Source organism: Molothrus aeneus, chromosome 14 (assembly GCF_037042795.1).
Source record: "Molothrus aeneus isolate 106 chromosome 14, BPBGC_Maene_1.0, whole genome shotgun sequence".
NCBI lineage: Eukaryota > Metazoa > Chordata > Aves > Passeriformes > Icteridae > Molothrus > Molothrus aeneus.
In genome coordinates, this window is record NC_089659.1 from 15,034,141 (window position 1) to 15,055,216 (window position 21,076).

The 21,076-nt window shown below is 46.3% G+C and overlaps 1 protein-coding gene across 1 annotated transcript; it reads left to right on the top strand.

Moving 5' to 3' along the window:
* Window positions 1-4,822: 4,822 nt before the first annotated feature.
* LOC136562699 (transmembrane protein 182-like) lies at window positions 4,823-19,999 on the top strand. Its single transcript, XM_066559672.1, has 5 exons — window positions 4,823-4,978; window positions 7,017-7,134; window positions 9,069-9,167; window positions 11,917-12,054; window positions 18,833-19,999. The coding sequence occupies exons 1-5, from the start codon at window positions 4,826-4,828 to the stop codon at window positions 19,060-19,062; spliced, it is 738 nt and encodes a 245-aa protein (XP_066415769.1). The 5' UTR covers window positions 4,823-4,825; the 3' UTR covers window positions 19,063-19,999.
* The last annotated feature ends 1,077 nt before the right edge of the window (window positions 20,000-21,076 follow it).

Below are 21,076 nucleotides of genomic sequence, written 5' to 3' on the forward strand. Positions count from 1 at the left end.
TGCTCCAGCCCAGCCCCACATTCCCATGCCTCAGGCATGGGATCCTTCGTGGATCCCAGCCCATCATTCCCTTCCAGCCCCACTGGGAGTGCTGGGTCCTTCAATACCTCTCTGCTGCATGAACAATTTGCTTGATCTGCAGAGAAGACAACATTCCCAGCAGGACATTTTTTCCCAGTGAGTCACTCTGCCCTAAATTTAACCTTCTGGATACTGCAGATTTTTTCTTAAAATTTCTTTACAAAATATAATAGCCTAGCTAAAGCTTTCATGAAGTATTTTCCAGTCACTCAGTGGCCAAGCCCTCTGACTAGTTTGTATTTCAGCCCAGAATACCTTTGATAATCTTTGCCAGTATCCAGTGTTGGTGGTCTTAAAATTCTACAACTGAGTGGAAAACTGTTAAGTGCTCAGGCTTCAGAGCATGCCTAATTAATTCTTTCCAGGGTTTTAGTCCTTTAAAAAGTGTTAAAAACACGGATTCAGTGTATCATTGAATATTGCATGGTTCTCTGGAAGTAAATTGCATCAGTTTGAATCCTTTAGGAGTTCAGAGAGTTTTTGCTCTGTGCCTACTCTGGAAGTTTACTGGAGTCTGTGGAAAGTTCAGGGTAAAATGAGCAAAAGTTGTTAATGAGGGAGTAGCTTGATGGCAAAGCGAGAACCCAAAAACCACATCAGAAAGCTCTTTGCAAAGACATCAGTCAGCTGCATTTGAAAATCAGGAAAAATCTTCCCTGTACTCACAACTCCAAAAGCATTTCCTCATGTGAACTTTAGTATTTTTATTTTGAGCAGAAAACCACACTTGTGTTTGTTTTATTTCATGACTGCTTAAGGAGATTATAATGACTTAATCCTGGAAAGGGCTGGCAGTGCTTGAGAAGCAGGTGAGGCAGATTTGAGCTTTTTTTTCTCTACTGACATCAAGTCCTGGAGGGGATTCAGCCTCAGAAGCACCATTAAGGATCTTTCAACATCCAGGCTTATGTGCTTCTTCCAAGAGACGTGGAGACGGGAGAGATGAAAAAGGAGCATGTGATGGAGATGAACTGGAGATTATAAATTTAATGCAGAATTAAAGGGGCAAATGTCAACATGGGTATCTATTGCTCTCCCTTCCAGCACAGCTCAGCCTGGGGGAATGCTCTTTGGGAAACCATTGGGGACATTGGGTTTTTCCAGGGTAAAGTTGGCAGTGCTGGGGTGCTCTTGTTGTGGTCTGGCTGGCTTTGCTGTCCTTGGTGTCTTCTTGTTCAGAGGTTTGGGGAGAAAAGAGTAAAAGAAGAGACTTGAGAGAGATTCACTGACCTACCTGAGGAAACACCACGTGGGACACCTTTTGGAGCAGGGCAGATCATGGAACCATGGAATAATTTAGTTTGCAAAAGCCCTTAAAACCATGGAGCCTGACCATTCCCCCACTGCTGACCTGTGTTTCCAAGTGCCACATTCACAGAGCTTTTAAATCCCCCCAGGAGTGGGGACTCCCCCCTGCCCTGAACAGCCTATTCCAGGATTTCACCACCCAGGATCATCAGGCCAAGCTCCAATGAGGAAAGGTCTGCAGATCTCCAAAGGGAGTCTGTGAAATCTCCTAAGGCAGCCCTGGAAACTCATCTCTTTATCAAATTCCAAGAAATCCTTTGCTTTCTGCTTGAGAGACTGAAAATATGTTGATCTATCTACATAAAATGTAAATTATTCTGTGAGCACGGATCAAGCTACAGGAAATAACAACACAGCCTGTGTTGATGGAGTCTTTGATCAATTCAAAGGTAAAACACCCAATTCTGTGAAAAATCTGAGCTGACTTGCCCCAGCTCCTTGCTAGAATATGTATGTTTTGGAGAGTCACAATTTTGGTTTAAAAGCTTAAGCGAAAACAACAACAACAAAAAATCCTCAGGGTCAATTAGGAATTAATAAATGCTCAGGATATGTTTCCTTTTCAACCACTGAAGTCCTGGAGCTGCCCATGGTGGCACTGTCATTTAACCTCTGTGGAGAAGAGGATGCTGAAGGCAGGTCCCTGCAGACACCAGGAGAGGCAAGGGAAAAAAGGAAGGGCTGTTTTCCTTGGGAGTTAAATGGCATTTGTGTCTGCCTTTGCATGGAATGAGGTGCTGGGTGGTTGATTCACCCCCCTGGCTTTGGTGTGGCATTCCCAAAATCCCAACACAGGTTCCAAAGGACAAACATCATCATTCCCACTTTCTACAGGCTGTGGGAGAGACCACATGGTCTCATTGCCCAGGAATTTTTTGGATCCTGAAGGTGATGAGGACGTGCTTGGGGCTGTGACAAGGAGTCTCAGAATCATTCTGGAGTCACTGGATGGTTTGGGTTGGAAGGGACCTTAAAGATGATCCAGTTCTAAATCCTGCTGTGGGCAAGGACACCTTCCACTGGACCAGGTTGCTGCAATCCCTGTCCAACCTGTCTTTGAAAAGAAACACCTGTCAGGAGTGGGATTTCAGGGCCTGGAGAGACATTTCAACCTTGGGAACTCAGTTCCTGATCCACAGCCTCAGAACCTGGAGGATGTTTGACTGGGCACAAGGCATCCTGTGGAGAGCCAAGGCTGGGCACCAGCAATGTTCTGCCTCAGCCACGCAGAGTTTGGCTGCCAGTGGGACCCAGAATTCCAGAGGACACTTCCAAATGGCAAACAGCACTAACTTGGGATGTGCAGTAGCACAAAAACAGCAGTGCCAAATACAGCTGGCTCAAAACACACCCAGAAATGTGGAAGTGTGCATTAATCCCTTTTTTAAACCAAAAATACACTAGTGCCCACTTTGCATTTTAATTTTATGTAATTGCACTGTGAGCTACAAAAAAAATCCTCACTCCTGTTGTGAAAATCCTTGTTTTCACCCAGCTCTGGGTGTTGCCAAGGCTCCTGTCAGTTGTGTCCAGCTTTGAAGAGGAGATCACAAGAAGAGATGGCAACCAATGGTCATTGTTACTTCAGACAGGTGATTAAATGGCTGATTGGAATTGCACTAATTGATTATTTAGGTGATAGATAAGTTGCATTTTGTATTTTATCAGCCATTTTATGTTCACTACCAAGAGCAGCAGTGAAGCACCAGTGACTGGGAGATGGGTGTTCAAAACTATGGGAAAAGAGTGAATATGCTGGGATGAGGTGGGAAAGGGTAATTTGTGTAGGAATGGGGTGAGTGGAGGTTTAGGGAGGGTTGATCACAAGAACCTACATGGAAATCCTTTGCAGAGCTGGGAGTGTTTCCAGTGGCATGGCAGGGCAATGGGGTGGACAGGGTGTGTTTATTCCTGCAGAATCCCAGCTCTGTGGCTGAGTTTTGACCCTGCATGATGGTAAGTGTGCACCCTGTCCCAGCTCTCCTTTTCCCTGTGTCAGTGAAGGGATTGCTCTGGATCCTGGGTCCTGTTGAATTCCTCACATGGTCAGATTAAACCAGGAGCAACTCTGCCCCTGGCACAGTGAGGGAGAGAGGTCTGATGTGTTATTTAACAGCTAGCCCTGCAATATTTAAGAAAGACAATGCAGAGGATAAAATAAATTATTATAATTTAAATTCTGTTCTGCTTATAGAAGCACAGCGGAAGATTGAGAACATTCATCACTCTGTATGCCTCAATAAGAAGTATGGTCAAAATTTTTCCCAGCCCTCTCCAGGTTCCCCAAACAGTGTGCAGTTGCTTTGAGATACCCATATGTTCACAGGTAACTTTAAATAATAAATTGATTTGGAAATTAATTTGGTAGCACAAATTCCCAGAGGATAGGGAAGTCAACATCATCACCCTCCCTGTTTAGAGCAGGTCATGACTAAGGCTAAGGTTAGAAAATCAGAACTTGATTTTTGACTGTAATTTAAATTTCTTCTCCCAGCCTCCTGGCATGCCACAGGAATATAGTTATTGCCCTACAGAAATTATAATTTTCCTAGTCTGGCATCCCATTCTTGGCAGTGATCTACAGCAGATGCTCCAGCAGAAGCCAAAAACATTAGGAAGCAAATGGTAGTGAAATTCCATGCAGGAATGTCCTTGCTCCCAGGAGACACTTCTCCCACAGCAGGCTGGGTGGGTGGGAGGGGTATGGACCCACATAATTCACTTTTCCACGGCAGGAGGGAGAATATAATTTAGAGCTGCAGGACATCCCTGGTGTGTCCATGTGTGCACCTGGCTGGATGCTCCTTGTCCAGCTCCATGTGGACCTGCCTGGTGCAAAGGTGGTGATTGCACCCCTCCCAGGAGCACTGGGATATTTCAGATCTCCCAGTCTTTTAATGTTTTTCTTGCATCCCTGGGGTTACTTTCTGTAAAAGCCACATCAGAGTTTTGCTCAGAGGAAGGAGGACACGCAAATTCCAGAAGTGCCATTTGTGGGGTGTCACCTCAGTGGCTGAGGACACCACGGGCTCCAGGGTGTGGGGAAGACCTTTGAGTCCACCTCTGCTCGTGTGTGCAGGGAGGGGTGGGAGTAACTCCCCGGTGTCCCAGGAATTCTGCACTCGTGGCCCAGAGCTGTGTCCTGAGGGCTCCTGGCTCTGCTCCTCTGCCAGCAGCAGCAGCAGCCATGTGTCCCCTTGGATGGCTCTGTAGCTGCTGGTCATGATCCTTAATGCCACAGCTGCTCGCTTACACCAGGTCATCTGCTTTTATTAGTCCTGCCCCACCACCCACTGAAACTCACACCAGCCAGGAGATCATTACCCACACCCAAAAATAGCATTGCTCTGGCCCTGCTCTCCCAGAGACCCGGGAAACTCGGGGCTTTTCCTCCTTTCCTGAGTCCCCCTTGGGCTGGTTTCCCCCCTGCTGCCCCATGAAGGCTGGAGCAGCTGCCCTGGCAGCCGGGATCCTCGGGGGCACCGGGGTGCTGCTCTTCCTCATCGCCTTTGGGACGGATTATTGGCTCCTGGCCACCGACACCTGCGGGGTCTTCGAGCATGGGAACAGCACTCTGAGCACCGGGGGGGTGAGCTCTGAAATCTTGTGCTTTGAAAGAACTTGCCTAAATCATTGCAGATCTTAAAATTTTGATATCTCTGATAATGTTTATGCTCGATGAAAGTGACCTGTTAATGTAAAACGTCAGCCTGAGGTAAAACTTTAAATTCTTTAAAATCCAACACGGCTTTTCCATAATATTGAACGTTTTGACTGGAGTAAATTGTGTCTAGGAAGCATTAAGAGATCTTTGTAATCTGGCAGATATGAACATTAGAGAATGAAAGGCAAAAATGTAAGAGCTTTAGCTGTTGACAGCATTTCCCTCTCAAGACAAAAGATATCTCCTGATATTTGCCATTAAAAGATTTCTCCCTCTGTAGTTTTTTCATTTAAAACTAGTTCACGTTTAAAAGGGTGGGCCTTGGCAGTCACTTCCATCTGAAGAGGTACAGCTGCAGCACAGACACCAAACTAAAGTGAACATCAGACACAGAGCAGAGCAGACGGGTTCCTGCCCATCCGACCAGTGGCCTGGATATCCTCAGAGTAAGGTTTATATAGGATTTTAGTTAGCAGGAAATGTAATTTTCAAGGGACAGCTTGATATTTTAGTGCTAAGGGCTGGTGTCACTCGTTTATAGATCCCTCAAGTTGGATTCTTGCTGCACTTGCTGTTGTCTAACTCTTCAATGAAATAACAACCAGATCAGTTCCTCGAGCCACCCACTCCCCCGAAATGTTTTTGTGCCAATCAATGTGTGGTTTCCATTACAGAATGACAGGAAGATCCTCGTTGTGTGCAGACTTTTTGTTACTTCAAAGTTCAATCCAATTAGGTTTGATTTTTTTCCTGGTGCAGTGAGTCACCCTGGGTAGGCATCATGATGCCAGCAAGAAATATTTTTTCTTTCATTTCAGTATCTCATAATCAAATGTAGGGCACTGTTTGCTTGAGTCATGGTTCCAAATGACTTTTCTAACTAAAAAAAAAAAAAAAAAAAAAAAAATTAAGATGGAAAAATGCCTCGAGAAGTGAAACGGAAAACAGAGTCTTTAGTTTCAAGCAGCTCAGTAAAGCCTGGGGATGGCAGAGACAGAGAAGTGCTACTTGTATTTTGTGTAGTTGGGAAGTGACAGTGTTAGTTGTTTCACATTTTAGTTGTTTTTAAAAGTGGAGAGAGCAGAGGTGATGCACTGCACAACACAAATAAGCATCTCAAACATTTCAGAGATGCTCTTGGCCAAGTGCTGGGGAGCCTGACGCTGAGGCAGTGACTTCAAAAGCACCAGGCACAAATAGGAACTGCTCTTACTCTTCCCTCTGAGCTATTTTATTTCTATTTCAGACACTGTTTCTATTATTTCTGTAACTGGTTGTGGATAACAGGCTCTGTTTTTACCTTCTCTGCCCTTTCTTAAACTGTCAAATCCTGTCCCTTACAGATAAGGATGGGCTGAGTATCTGGCAAGCTCAGTGAAATATGGATGCACCAAGTCAGAGCCACCAGCTGAGGAGGTTGCAGGGCTGAATGTTCCCCTTGTCATAGTCAGGGTTTTATCCTGAAAGTAAAAGGAGAATCAGGTCAGAGCTCTGGAAGCTGCTATAATGTGATACATAAAACATCTAGGAGAGGGAAGCAGAAGATCTCTGGGGAGACCCCAGAGCCCCTTCCAGGGCCTAAAGCTGGTTTTGAGGATAATTTTAGTAAGTTCTTTGGTAAATCTTCCATGGCTGACTTTGCAATATTGTCCCTTCAAGAAAGACCATAGTCTTGTGCTCGCAGGTCTGGTCTGGGGGTTGGAGGAAGGTGTTTGAGGAGTAGAACACACCCAGAAGGCTCAGATCCCTGAAATTCCCATCCAGCTCTGGCCAGCAGGGGTTTAACAACAGGAGGAAAGGAGGCAAATGGTTTGTGCAGGTCTGCAGGACAATTTGTTGTAAACTGACTCAAAAAACAAATGAAAACCCCACAAAAAATTAAATCAATGTCTGTCTAAGCAAAGCATCCGCTCTTTGTACCATGACGTTCCCTGTTTCAGCCTGGACTTTCATTCCTCCCCAGGCTGAAACTCCAACAGAAGTCGGGAATGAGATCCTCACTTTCCACCACGAGGGTTTCTTCTGGCGGTGCTGGTTCTTTGGTGAGGGCCACCCTGAGAGCATCTGGACCTTCTGGTACAGTGAGTACAATGCCATGCTCCCTATCCACAGCATTCCATCACAGCTTAATGGGAAACAAACACAGGAAGTGCTCCCGGGGATGAGGAGACAGTTTTTATTTCATTTTTGTCATTCTCATCTTCTGTCAAAAGCAAAACTGGCTCTTTTTGTGCCCTTTCTATGCTCATTTTTTGACTTGGATTTTGCCCTCAGAGGGTTGTTCACTGAAATGTTGCAACCTCTCGAGGCCATTTAATTGATCACCTACAAGGTTATGTGAAGTGGTGGCTTCCACCAGCAAGGAGATGCTGATCCTTCCTCCTCCTCCCTCCCAATACCGCTTGATGTTTGTGCTCAGCAAAGTTCTGTAAATGTGATGCCCTTCCCAGCATTGCTCTTCTGTCCCTGTTTTCTGCCTTCCAGGTGCTCAACATTCCCAACTCCCACTGGTTTCAGCACTGGGAAGGCTGGAACTGCACGTTCATGGAGTCCCTGGGTGCCAGGATCAGTGGTGCACCCTGGAAAGCCATTTTATCTTAAGTTCTCACCTTTTTTACTTTTTAAGATTGTTGAAATTACACCTGAGAATAAACAGAGAGGGATGCAAAATCCTTTATTTTTTGGAAAACACATTAACTCCTCAAAAACAAATTGAAGGAAGGGATAAAACCAGTTCTGTGACCCTGGTTGGTGCCACCCTGGTGGCCCTCGTGCAGTGAAGGCTTGGCCCAGTGAACCAGGTGCTCCCATCAGGAATAGGAAAGGAGTGAGACCACACCAGGACACACCTGGCACCAGCCCTGTGGGGAGCCACAACTCTACAGTAGGATTTGTGACAACCCCCCCCCCCCCCCAGATTTTAAATAAATTCTGCAAAGGCTTCAAACACCACAAAAATCTTGGCCCTGTGCCCACCGAGGCCTCTATGGAAGATGCTCCTGAGGTTGTGGAGCAGCACAATCACCTCAGAGGGCACTTCCCTGCAAATAGTGCAGGTTCCCACACTAAATTTACTCTGCAGTGATTAACATTTCAAATGACTTCGCTGTCCCCCAGCCCCTGACCTGTTTCCTGTAAAATCTTGCAGGAATACTTCCCGCTACTCAACAATGGGAGGTTTTTCACACAGGAAATTTGTGATAAAAAAGGACAGGCTTGAGACAGGGAGTTTGCTACTGAATTACATTATATGGAAATACATAATATAATTTTACCTGAAGTAAAATGAGTCACTCTGATAACTGGCAAATTTTTTGCTACTTCTTTAGGTATTTATTATAATAGGATTGATCATGGCAAATTAATTTGCTGGTCTTGTGGATGTAATAATTAATTCAATAGGTATTCCATAGTCAATTTAGCATGAACTAATGTCCACCTATTATAAAGTGCTCCTTTGAGCTGGGGAACATATTTAAATAAGTGGCCAACCATTAATTAATTCATTTAACATTCATTCTATTACTGTTAATCATGATAAGCCTCAGTGGTATTAATATTGATGGGGCACTTACATTCTAATTGTGCTTTTCCTTCTCACCAGCTGGTGGTCTTGGAAGTGCCTTGTTCTGGTACCCAAACATTTTGACCCTTCCAGGTGGTCAGGCACATTCTCTGGAGGAAAACAGCAACAAGAATGTTGACACTGACTTCAGTTTTTCCATCTTTCATGATTTTTATTTCCCTCAGACTCAGGTTATGAAGATGAGAAGATGTACAAGAAGCAGTCTCAGATCCTCTGATATCTCCCCTCTTTCATAATTATTATTTCTATTTTTATTTTTCTCTCTAACCAAGATTTATTATCTTGTTTTTCCTCCCCAGCCTTCTGATTTCACTGAGGGTTTTGCAGGTTTTGCACGACAGCACATCACCATCTCAGTACTGTAACTGATCCTGCAGGAAACAAAAGCAAAACTGGGATTTAATTCTTCTTTTTCTTTATCTTTTCCAGCCAGCCAAGCACACCCCAAGTTCTGCATGCATGGCTACCTCTTCCCCATGCCCATTGCTGTGGGACCTTTCCCCCATCCCTCCTATGACACAACTGCAGGTGAGTTTCTTTCCTTCTCCCCCAGCAGCTCCTTTTCCAAGGGATCAGGCAGAGATTTGGGATATGTGTCAGTGCTGTGGTTTTCCTGTTGTAAATTCACACTGCCAAGACCTCTGGAAAGCTCCTTCACTACCAGTCCTGCTGGCTTGGCTGCCCAAGCCCACCTTGAGAGGTTCTCCCACGTTGTCTCCTCCAGCCTGGAGTGCTGGGATGGGCTGAGCTCCCTCCCAGGGGTCTCAGCTCCTCCAGGTGAGCAGGGCAGGAGGATAAATCCATTCCCTCCCATCTCCTCTCTCATTGGGAAGAACTGGAGCCAGACCACCCAAACCCAGCCTGAGTGCTGACTCCATCCCAGAATCTGGTTTTCTGGGATAACTCAGGTGTTGATTTGTTGCAAGACAAAATAAACAAGCACTGGAAAATTGGTTAAAGACCAAACTGTTAGAAAATCCACGTAAGTGACTGGCTTATTTTTAAAGCAATGAACACTACACAGTTGGAGAGCTTCCTTTCAACCAGGTCCCTTTTTATTTATGTTTCTCTATATTTTCCAAGTTCTTTAATGAATCAGTTGCTGTTAGGAATTTTAATTTACTAAATTGGTGGCAGCAGTTAGAATTAATTCAATGATCTTTTTTGAAATGAATTGATTTCTTTAAATAGTGTGCATCAGTCTGCCTTGCCTCCGGGGATGCAGGGCAGACATTCTGCACAAACAAACATCTTGACCTTTTCCTTAGCCTTTAGTAGTACCTTTTTTTAGTTTTATTTTATTTTTTTTTCTCTATGAGAAATTAATTAAAAAAAAAAATATTGTCAGTAGGAGCATGTGAGGAAGGGCAGCTCATTTCTTTGGCTGTGCAGAATTCCTGCCCCGGGGAATGCTCCGTGGTGTGGAATGGATCCGAGGAGCTGTGGAGGGAGGAGGAGGAGGAGCTGGTGCAGGATGTGCAGCAAACGCGGGATGAGCAGTGGGATTGTTTCTGCTGGGGAGAGACGGGCACGGCATCCCGGTTCTGAATGATCCTGCTGATAAACACACACACACACACACACACACACACACACGCACAAACTGCTTTTTCCATCCTAATAAAGGGCGCTGGAGGCATCTGTCCCTGCCTGTCAGCCCCGGCTGTGGAACCCTCCCAGATGTGTCCCCTGTCCCCTGGGACAGTCCCGGGACCATCTCGGGATTCTCAGGGCTCTTTTCCCACCCCAGCGGTTCTGTGGAGATGGGAGCTGCACCCGGGGCACTGCGGGCTCTGCCTGTCCCCATCACCTCGGGGGTGGCGCAGGGGGATGGAGCACCGGGCTCCTCCCTGCCCCGATCCTCTGCAATTCCCTGGGGAAGCAGAGATAACACCGGGCTCCTCCCTGCCCCGATCCTCTGCAATTCCCTGGGGAAGCAGAGATAACACCGGGCTCCTCCCTGCCCCGATCCTCTGCAATTCCCTGGGGAAGCAGAGATAACACCGGGCTCCTCCCTGCCCCGATCCTCTGCAATTCCCTGGGGAAGCAGGGATAGCACCGGGCTCCTCCCTGCCCCGATCCTCTGCAGATCCCTGGGATAACACCCTGCGGCTGACACCTTTTCTTTCTAACCAGCCCTTGCTCATTTGCCAAGGCTGACAAAGCAGGAGGCTGCCCAAGGAGAGGGGTCCTGCAGCTATTACCTGCTCCAGAGATAATTCTGCCTTATCTGCATCCTCTTAGGCTCCCTGAGAGAAACGGGTGACGGGAGGTTAAACATGAAAATGAATTCTGTGGTTTTGGAGAGTTCAAGATACTTATCTCTCCCTAAGTGGCTCTCCTGACAAAATGGTTTCAAATGAGGAAAACGCATCTTCTCTGTATCATTTTTCTTTCAAGTGTGAATCGTTTCAGCACTACCCACTTGCCCGTGCTCGGCTTAAATCGAGCTGGAGCTTCTGGAAAACAACTGGCAGGGCGAGAGGGGGCGGTCCAAGGCATCAGATAGATCAGGGGATGGGGAGCAGAGGGTCTCTGCTGGAGGACCACTCCCTTTGGATGAGGTTTATAGCAGTGTCTGCAAGACACTTGGCTACTGGGAGGCTTGGGTGAGTGGGCTACATCCCATCCTGTTCCATCTGGTGGGATGTGATGGACGAAGCTTGCTCAGCTCTGCCTGGGGTGTTGTATGAAGTCATAGCCAAACCCCCAATTTCCTGGGATGGACAGGCCGCTGCTCTCCTGCCCCTTCTCTTTCCCAGAGTCTAACAAGGCCATTAATGGGGGAACTCATGAGCTCCTGTTTTCCCTGCAGTCCTGCTAGCAAACACTGCTTTTATTTTAAACCAGGAGCCTGGCACCTTCCTGAAGTGTTAATTAAAGTGAAACAAAGCTGTGGTCTGAATCCACCTCTCCAAATTTTGCTATTTTCTTTCCTTTCCTGCCAAGCTTTTCCAACGTTCCCCAGCACAGCTAAGAGCGGTGTCCTTTCCTCCCACCCTTTTTATTTGTGTGCTTCCCTGGCAAATCTTCCCAACCCTTTGGCCTCTTTCCAGTCCCATTCTGTGGGGCATGACATTTCCCCTGAACCCGTGGCTGTTCCAGGTGCCCTGGCAAAGCTGGAGCCTCAGCTCGGCCTGACACAGCAGCGTCACAGCTTGTTGTTTTTACTGTTGCTAAAGCAGGAGTTAAACATGGCATCATTAAGAAAAAGCATTCTGAGGTTGAAATTTCCCTCTTTCCCTCTCCTTTCTGACCGACTTTGCTCCCGTTGCAGTGTACAGAGGTTTTTGGACGGCGTTCATCCTGCTGGCCGTGGCTGCCGGGCTCGTGGGGGGGCTCCTGCTGGTCTGTGGGGTCCCCTTCTCCAGCCCTCACTCCTACAAAGTTGGGGGAGGATTCCTGCTGCTCTCAGGTGAGGGGACAGGGCAGGGGCAGGGTGGCTTTGGAATGGGGGCAGGTGGGGGTGGAGTGCTGCCATGGGAGATGGGGCTCTGATGGGAGCAGCAAATTATTATTTCCCTCTTCCCTGCTGGGATTAAACCCCTGGGAGCTCTGAACAACCTGGTCCAGTGGGAGATGTTCCTGTCTGTGTCCTTTATGGCCCTTATGGCCTCCTTTATGGTCCCCTTCCAACCCAAACCATTCTGTGATTTCATGATCCTGTGTTCAGCCAGGCTTTAGCAAGATAGTCCTTAGTCCTAGCAGGGCTGAGGTTTTTGAAAATCACTTGGTTTTTACTACTGTATGCAACCCTTTTATTTCAGTAAAGCCTGCAGGTGTGTTAATTCTGGGCAGCATCAGCCCTGCTCAGTTCCCCAAAGTCAGGCTTTGCTTTTGGGCTGCTCCTCTGCTGTTAGCTTTGATAGAGCTGGAAACCCACAGAGGGATGAAAGGCAAACCCCATGATCCAAAATGGGAGGGCTGGCTTAAGGAGACCTGAAAAGATGAAACGATGGCACTGCAGGAAAATGAATTAAAAATAGGCATTTATTCATTTTTCCCACTGCTGTTACCAATGATTCTACTGAATTATCACTTGGGCTTTTTCCTTTTCTGTATTTGAGAGTTATAACTGGCTTCAATATTAGAAATACTTGATTTATACCAGTGACTCAAACTCAGAAAAAAGCTCTTTTATGACTCAAGCAGCCACAGGCTGGAGCTCAGTTGAGCTGAGCCAAGTGAAGAACTTTGTAATGAAATCAGGTCTTTCTCTGAAAAACCACTGCTTAATTGCAGATCCTTCACCAGCTCCTGCTGCCCCATAATAAACATTAGTGAAAATATATAACAAGAAAGGTTCTCACATTGACCCATGCCCCCAGCTGTCACATCTACACAACTTTTAAATTTCTCCAAGGATGGTCATTCTACCCCTGCCCTGGGCAACCTGTGACAGAGGTGGACAATGCTTTCTACAGAGAAATTCCTGCTTATCTCCAACCTGATTCTCCCCTGGTCCAGCTCGTGGCTGTTCCCTCTCCTCCTGTTCCCGTTCCCTGGGAGCAGAGCCTGATCCCCCTGGCTGTCCCCTGCTGTCAGGAGCTGTGCAGAGCCCAAGGTCCCCCCTGAGCCTCCTTTTCTCCAGGCTCAGCCCCTGCCCAGCTCCCCCAGCCCCTCCTGAGGCTCCATTCCCTGCCCAGCTCCATTCCCTGCCCTGGACTCACTCCAGCCCCTCAATGTCCCCCTGGTCATGAGGGTCCCCGAGCTACCCCCAGCACTGGAGGTGCCCCAGCAGTGCCAGCACAGGGGACAGCCCTGCCCTGATGCCCTGGACACCATTCCTGACCCAAGCCAGGTGCCATTGGCCTCCTGCCCACCTGGGAACCCTGGGCTCCTGTCCTGCTGCTGTCACCCCCAGGGCCTTTTCCACAAACAAATTCCCAAGCCTGTAGTTTTCCATGAGTTTGTTGTGATCCCATAATGGATAGTAATCCAAGGGCTGTACCAGGGCAGGAAGCTTTTCCTTCCCATCTGCAGTCCAGGCTCCCAGGAGCAGCAGATGTCCCTGAGGAGGGTGTCCAGCCTGCACATTGGGCAGACATATCACAGAAAAGGATGCCGAGTAATACTCAACTGTCTTCCTTTTTTTTTCTTTCCCCTTTTCTTCCTTGCTTTTCCACTTTATTTGACTACTCCTTGATTAAAAGGCTGGGGCTTTGAATGTGACACTTTTTGGAAGAGCTGATTATGCATCACATAAACCTCTTGGCATTAGACAAAGATGCTGCTGTTAAAATTGAAGTTTGTATTAATGCAGCTTCAATCTGAACAGCAATCATTGTTATTAACAGTCGTTTGGGGGAACAAGTTCAGCTGGAAGACACTTCCTGCTATATTTTCCACTCAAATGATAGCAGAAGGATTCAATGTGTTTTTCAGCAAAGTTTCCTTAGTGTTTCAACTGATCCTTTTATTTGGGGGGCTTATCCTGATCTCAGACCTCTGGATCCTGCTTGGCCCTGGCTTCTGGATGGATTTGGGTTGCATCCCTCCATGGTTATTTTCTCGTTATCCCTTCTAAAAATATTTAGCATAATTGCACTAAGCAGTAGGAACAATGGATTTAACAGAGGCTCGAGTCCTCAGCCATCCCTTTCCTTTGGGAAGCGGGATGTGCAGGGATGATGCAGGAGAAAGCTCCTCTTGTCTTCTAATCATGGCCTGCGGGTCAGCGTTAATTAACCTCCCCTGCAGAAAGGATCTCTCCTTGAGGAAGTGTGAAAAAGCTGGCAATCTGCAGAGTGGGAATGTGGTCTGGCAGCAGGAATGGGCGATGGAGCACCAGGACTGCGGGATGTCCCGGCAGCCTCGCAGGGAACCCTTCACCAGCAGCTTTGTTCTGCCCACCACCTCCCTGCTTTTGGGAGAAGTCATGGTTATTCCTTGCAAAATGATGTCACTTTTTTCACCAAAAGGCTCTAAAGACACCACTGGTGCAAATGCATTCCCAGAGATTTATGGATGACCAGCCTGAGGAGGGTGGTGTGTCCATCTGTTGCTGGGGGAGTCCAGCGCCAAAGGGTGAGGATTGTTATGGCTCAACTGGATCCCTTTGGATTTCCCCCTGGGATGCCTTTTATTTACTGTACATTCCAGAGGGCAAATCTGACTGTGCCAGCTCCAATAACCAATGGACTGCTCTGGGAGGTGTTTCTGAGGGCCCTTCCAAAGCAGTGGAGCCATTTCTCTGGATTTCCTCCACTGGGTGACTCTGGAAAGAGCCAAAGTTGATCTGACATTTGCTGGTGCTACCTTTGCACGTCCACAGCCCCACCTGAGCAGTTTTCCCTGCCAGCCTTCTCCCAAAAGCACCTGGAATACATGAGGCAAGAGCCAGTGTGCTGCTTTCCTCCCAGCATTTGCTATCTTGGAATGAGCTTCAGTGCTTCCAAGGGGTGGCAGATCCTGCCTGGTGCCTGATTGTCCCTTTGTTTGAGTAGTCAAAGGTTGGTTAATTGTCACTACAATGTCACCAAGAGGGCTGGGTGAGCTCTGTGCTGCAGCTTCTGGAAGCTCTTTGAGTGGCTGAGACAACTTTCCTTCATTTTGGTCCTTCATTTTTCCCTACCTTGTGCTCCTTGGTTTACTTTGAGCATTTTAGAGACCAAACTTGAAGGGCAGCACTGGCACAGGTTGCCCAAAGAGGCTGTGAAGGCCCCATCCCTGCAAGTGTTCCAGGCCAGGTTGGATGGGGCTTGGAGCAACCTGGGATGATGGGACAAATCCCTGCCCATCGTGGGGCCAACCTGTTCTTCATCATGACCCAACAGCATGGAAAAAAGGGCAGATTTCCCGCTCCTGTGAGTTAGAGTGCTGGATTTTTTTTCTCAGATTCTGCTTCCCAAATGGAGCAGCTCCACTCTGGCAGTCTCAGGCTCCCCACGTGCAGGGAAGGCTGACAGTTATGGAAGGGCAGCTGAAGGTCACCCCTCCATTTCGCTGTTATTAACATCCTTAAGAGGCAACGAGCGGGAGAGAGAATGAGTCAAAGTTCATTATTCTCCTAATTAGCAGATTACACAAAAATTCAGTAGCTTCCCCAGAATAAGAGTTAAAGATTGAGTTCACTCACCTGTCCCCACAATTAGCAGCTATAAAGGTGTCACAAGGAAATAAAGTGAGAGAAAGGAAAAGCTCCACTTCAATTTGCCCACACAGAAGACGCAGGTCCGTTGGGAGAGGGGGATGGAGCTCCAGGCTCCCAGATCTGCAGTGCACAAAGGAGACAGATTTAATGCCCCACTGCAATTTTCTGGCAATTAGCCCCTCCCCAGAAGATGCCATTGACCTCATCAGTCTGGAGATGGAGTTTCGCAGTTAATTTTTCCCAGTACCATCCTAATGAACAGAGGCAAAGAAGGAGAAGGAGGCAAGGAGAGGAATCACTCAGGTAATTTTCTGGTGGAGAAAGCACAGGGGTGCTGAGAGGAGCATGGGGATGAGGTTTGATGAGATCTTCACTTGCCCAAACCCAATACACACCTTGTGTCTTGGGTGTGGGTGCCAATGCCAGTGTCATGTTTCAGACAGAAAATTACATTTTTTCAGTTTTGCATTTTGCTGCCCAAAGCAGGAAGGAATCTGTCTCTACATCTAAAGCTGTCAGGAAACAAAGATAATTTCTGCTGTGTCCAACAAAAGCCCCAGAAAGGAAGGAGTAAACTGAAACCCGTTCAACGGATGAAAAATCCTAAATACAACAGCATTTTAAAACAAAAATGCCAAACACTTTGGTAATATAAGAGTGAAACATTCTGATTTTCTCATGATGAAGAGGCTGCTGATCGATGTAAGTGTGACAAATTTTAGGCAGATTTAGGTACACTTGTGATTGCTCCAAACAAGCATTTCTGGCTGAACAGATTTTGGTGAGCTGTCCTTCCTGAGCTCCCACATCCTTTGGCTGCACCTGCCCTTCTGATTTTTTCTTCCCACCGAGGACATCGTGTAAATCCCAGGGATTCTTCATCACTCAGCTGTAATTATTCCAGGGAAGAAGGCTGCTTGCTTTACATATTCTTGTCATTTGCCCAGAGTGTGAAAACATTCTTAATTTAGATGCCATGGCCATGCCATCACCTCCAGTACCTGTTTAATAATAAATCCTTCCATGCCAAGACCTGGAGCTTCTCCTGAGGCCAGAGAAGGGACCAATTCCCATTCCTTATCTCCCGAAGAGGTTGGGGATGGCACCACCCACACATGGGACTTCCCACACCCTCCTCAGTACGAACTGGAAGGTTTTGATCTGATTACTTCAAAAAACGAGACTTAGGCCATATAAATTGTCCTGGGAGAAATCAACACGGAATTCCTGGTTATTTAATGCAAAATTCCAAAGTATATTTCCATACCCACGTTCTCTGTCCCACCGGGGCTGCGCTTTCATTTGCGTCTCTTACGGTAGGTATTATAAGTTAATGAAATAGAAATTGATCTTTAAAGGAGCACTTTTCAAGGTTCAGTTGCTATCTAATTAATTTAATTTTAAATTACATCAGTAATAAAGACTTAATTGCCTTCTTATCAATACATTGTATTTTGTAAAGGACGTGCGACTATTTGAACACACCATCGCTTTCTTATAGTAGAATAATTGGTATTTTAAGCATACAACTATCATGGTAAGTGTAAAATATTTATTTGTGCACTTAATTTCAAGTGGTATCAAAACCTCAATGAACATGCAAATGTTCCAGCAGCTGCTGTTTAACTCCTTGCCTGCCTCTCCAGGAAAAACAAGGACTCTTCCACATCAGGGAGAATGGCTGGAATTTCAGTGAGGGGTGATGTAAAGAATATTTGTATGGCTACACCAATTTTTGATTGGTAAGATTGCATCTTTTTAGGGCTTGGGAGGCAGTTTAGTAAATGTGACAGCTTAGAGTGGGGAACTACAACTTCTATCTCCCTCCTAGTGAGGACTTTGAAGCCTCTTACCTTCATGTGAGTCTTATTTTTGTCTCTGAGAGGTTTCATAACCATTATAAACAGAATCACAGGAAAACACGGACATGTTTTCTCTGACTGAAGATTCAGTAACCTCCCTAAGCAGATAAATCAACATCAATCTTTACCCCTTTCCTTTCCTTAGCACAAGAGCTGGATTTTGGAGTGCATAAGCTGCCAGGAGGAATAATTAAATACACCACAACTACCTTTGATTTAAAAATGGCAAGGGGAGAAATTAAATCTTGCAGAAGCCACAACACATCCACAGAACTGTGTGGTAACTTGTCAACTGAATTAATTTCGAGCAGTTCACTTCAACCATAAAAATAATATAAGCTGTGATGTATTTCTTTCATATGTGTGTGTGTGTATATCTGTATGTTATACAGCACCATTTAAAAATAGCAGCTTCTACCTGTGAAGTAGCAAGATCAGATATTTCTGAACTGCATTCAGACCTGTCAACACACCATCACTATTTAGCTTTAATAGATGTTGAGTTTAAAATGCACCACAGAAATATATATTTTTTAAAGATACGCAGTAAATGAGATTTGGGCCCCTCTAATTTTTGTCATCTGCTTCCAGCTTCGTGGCATAAGCTGCTGTAATAATTCTCCTTATTATTCTGGTATTTAGTAGTCCACCTAAGATTAATATCTCATGGCTGTGTGCCTTTCCCACCCCATAATGTGCTGGCCCTGCAGGCTCTGCTGGCTCTGTGGGTGTCAGTGCCAGAATTTTTCCACCAGCACCAGGATTTATCACGGCATCTTTGTGTTCCTGGTGGGGATTGGCTATGACACTGCTTGCAAAGGTAGATACAAAAAAAGGAAGAAGTAAGTTTTGGTGTCTCCTCATTAATCTCTGAGAAATTAAAAGTGAAAAAGGTGAAACATCCCACCTTGGAGAGAGGAAGGCAGCTCCCTGCTGGGAACATCAGCCCTGCTCCAGTGGTTTCTCCGTGGCCTTATCCTGCCAAAGCAAAGCCTTCAGAAGTGCTGGTGGTCAAAGCAGGAGGTGTCAGAGGCAGGAGCAGGTCACTGTGGTGTGGGGCTCTCCATGGCCAGTGGCCTCAGCTTCCACAGGAACCTGCAGAGCAACGTCAGGAGCAACAACTCCGCCACACAAAGCTTTGATGCCGAGCACGGATGAAAAGCTGCAGCGATCTTTTCTCACCTTTATTCCTGGGTTCCCTGCACAGATGATAACTCAGTTTTTTTCTCTCTTCCCAGGAGGTTTGTTTCTCCTGCTCGTGTTTCTCTTTGTGATGTGGAAGGAGTTTGCAGCTGACTTCCAGAGGTACATCCTCCTGGAGAGGAGTGAGAGGTGCCTGGATGATGTCCCTGTGCACGTCTACTATGGGTGGTCCTTCATGTTCGCTGCCGCCGGGGTGCCCCTGGTGCTCCTCTCTGGACTCCTCTTCTTCCTGGTGGGCAGAGACATTATGGATTCCTTGCAGTAAGACAAGTGTGGAAACGGCTTTGAGAAAATTGGTGATGCTCCTTGTAAAGAAACACACCCAAGTTTTGAGGGCTTGATCGTTTTTTGTAGCTCTAATTGTTACGCTCACTCTTATGGGGAGGCAGGGATGGAGAACTGAGCATCCACAGAATCCCAGGAAGGTTTGGGTTGGAAAGGACCTTAAAACCCATCCTGTTCCACCCCCTGTCACGGACAGGGAGACCTTCCTCTATCCCACGTTGCTCCAAGCCCCACCAGCCTGGCCTTGGACACTTCCAGGGTTGGGGCAGCCACAGCTACTCTGGGTCTCTGCCAGGGTCTCAGCACCCTCACAGCCAGGAATTCCTTCCCACAGTGCCATCCATCCCTGCCCTCTGGCAGTCGGAAGCCATTCCCTGAGTCCTGTCCCTTCATCCCTTGTCCCAAGTCCCTCTCCAGCTCTCCTGGAGCCCCTTTAGGCCCTGGAAGGTTTCCCTGGAGCTTTCTCTTCTCCAGGTGAACACCCCCAGCTCTCCCAGCCTGGCTCCGACCACTGCCCATCTCAAACCAACCCAGCTGAATATCCAGCTCCAGCCTTTTTCCACTTTGGAGATATTTCAGCACGTTGGTGGAGTTTGCACCAGTTTTTTCCACAGCTCAAGGGAAAGCAGCTCTCTGTCAGCAGAGCTCCACATCCATATTCAGCAGAGCTGGAGTTTTACAGCATTCCCAGCATCCTGGTTTCTTGTAAAAGGAAATCGAATCTGGCTGTGATGGTGCAAGCAATAATGTCTATTTCTAAAAAGCAATTAAGGATGATTTTTTTCCCTTGGCCAGCTTTAATTGACGTCAAAGGACAACCATTTTAATGGGATGTCGGGAAACATGAGAAACTTTTTTCTTCCTTAAAAGCCCTGATTCTGAAGATACAAATGTACCTGGACCTAACCTAACTTTCAATAAGGGAATAAACCAATTTTTGTGGCTTGAAACATAGCATGAATTAATTAGTATTTTTTTACAGCAATGCTTTACTCTGCATTTAATATTTTCCCTGGATGCAGTTTTGTGGGGATTCCCAACCCAAAAACTGAAAGTTGATCCCAATTGAAGGAAAGGGAGGGGGGACAATAGCATGATAATGTGATATCACCTTGGTCTGTGCCAGTGCCACATCAGTTCTTCACGTGGCAATTTCTCACTATAAATTTGTTTTGAATAATTTTTGTCATTACTCTGAATTTAATATTTTCCCTGGACACAGCTTAGGGAAGTTTCTCAACCCAAAAATGGAATGATGGTGGGAGCTGGAGGAACAGGAGTGGGGACAATAGTACTGCTATTTTTTTGGCTTTGTTTTGGTCAGCCCTATCAGGCAGCTCAGCTGGGACCCTTTTGTATTCTATGGACACCTCACAAGAGTCAGATCTAAAATGACAAATGATATAACACTTAAATACATTTAAATTCTTGCAGTCATCCAGGCTGATGTGGCAGTGACCCTGTGAAGAGCATTCACCTCCTAATTCTCCACCAAACTATCCAGGTACTGGGGGTGAAATAGTTTGTCCTGAATAGGCAGAGGTTTGTAAAGACACTTGAGAAATGACAAAGATTTGATCTTGTCGTGTTTTTTTCGGGCTGGAGTGTGGTGCTTTGAAGTAGTTTGTTGGGTCCTTGTTTGCTGAGCTCATTTGCATAAATTTTAAATCAAACTTCTCAAACTGCGCCGTTCTCGTGGATGTCAGAGTTTGTGCTCAACTCACATCTCCTGAGCTTTATGTCACACTATTGACTCAGTGCAGTTAATTAATAATGGAATGTAAATCTCTGCTAGGAAGCGCTGAAGATTGTTGGCAGTGTAAAAATGTTTGTTAATGCTCTTCCTAAAATATTATTCAAGTCTGGCGTTTCTTTCCTTTCGGAGCAAGTTCTAATTATTCTTTTACAAGATTCATGGCATACACAGAGTGAGGAATTGTAATTCCCCCATGTAAAGATTAGTTCTTTCATATGAATAACAGGCTTGGGCTACA

Coding starts and splice junctions, on each gene's coding strand:
- LOC136562699 (XM_066559672.1), top strand. CDS start 4,826: ATGAAGGCTGGAGCAGCTGCCCTGGCAGCCGGGATCCTCGGGGGCACC. Junction 9,168..11,916: donor CTCCTATGACACAACTGCAG/GTGAGTTTCTTT, acceptor CTCCCGTTGCAG/TGTACAGAGGTTTTTGGACG. Junction 12,055..18,832: donor AGGATTCCTGCTGCTCTCAG/GTGAGGGGACAG, acceptor CTCTCTTCCCAG/GAGGTTTGTTTCTCCTGCTC.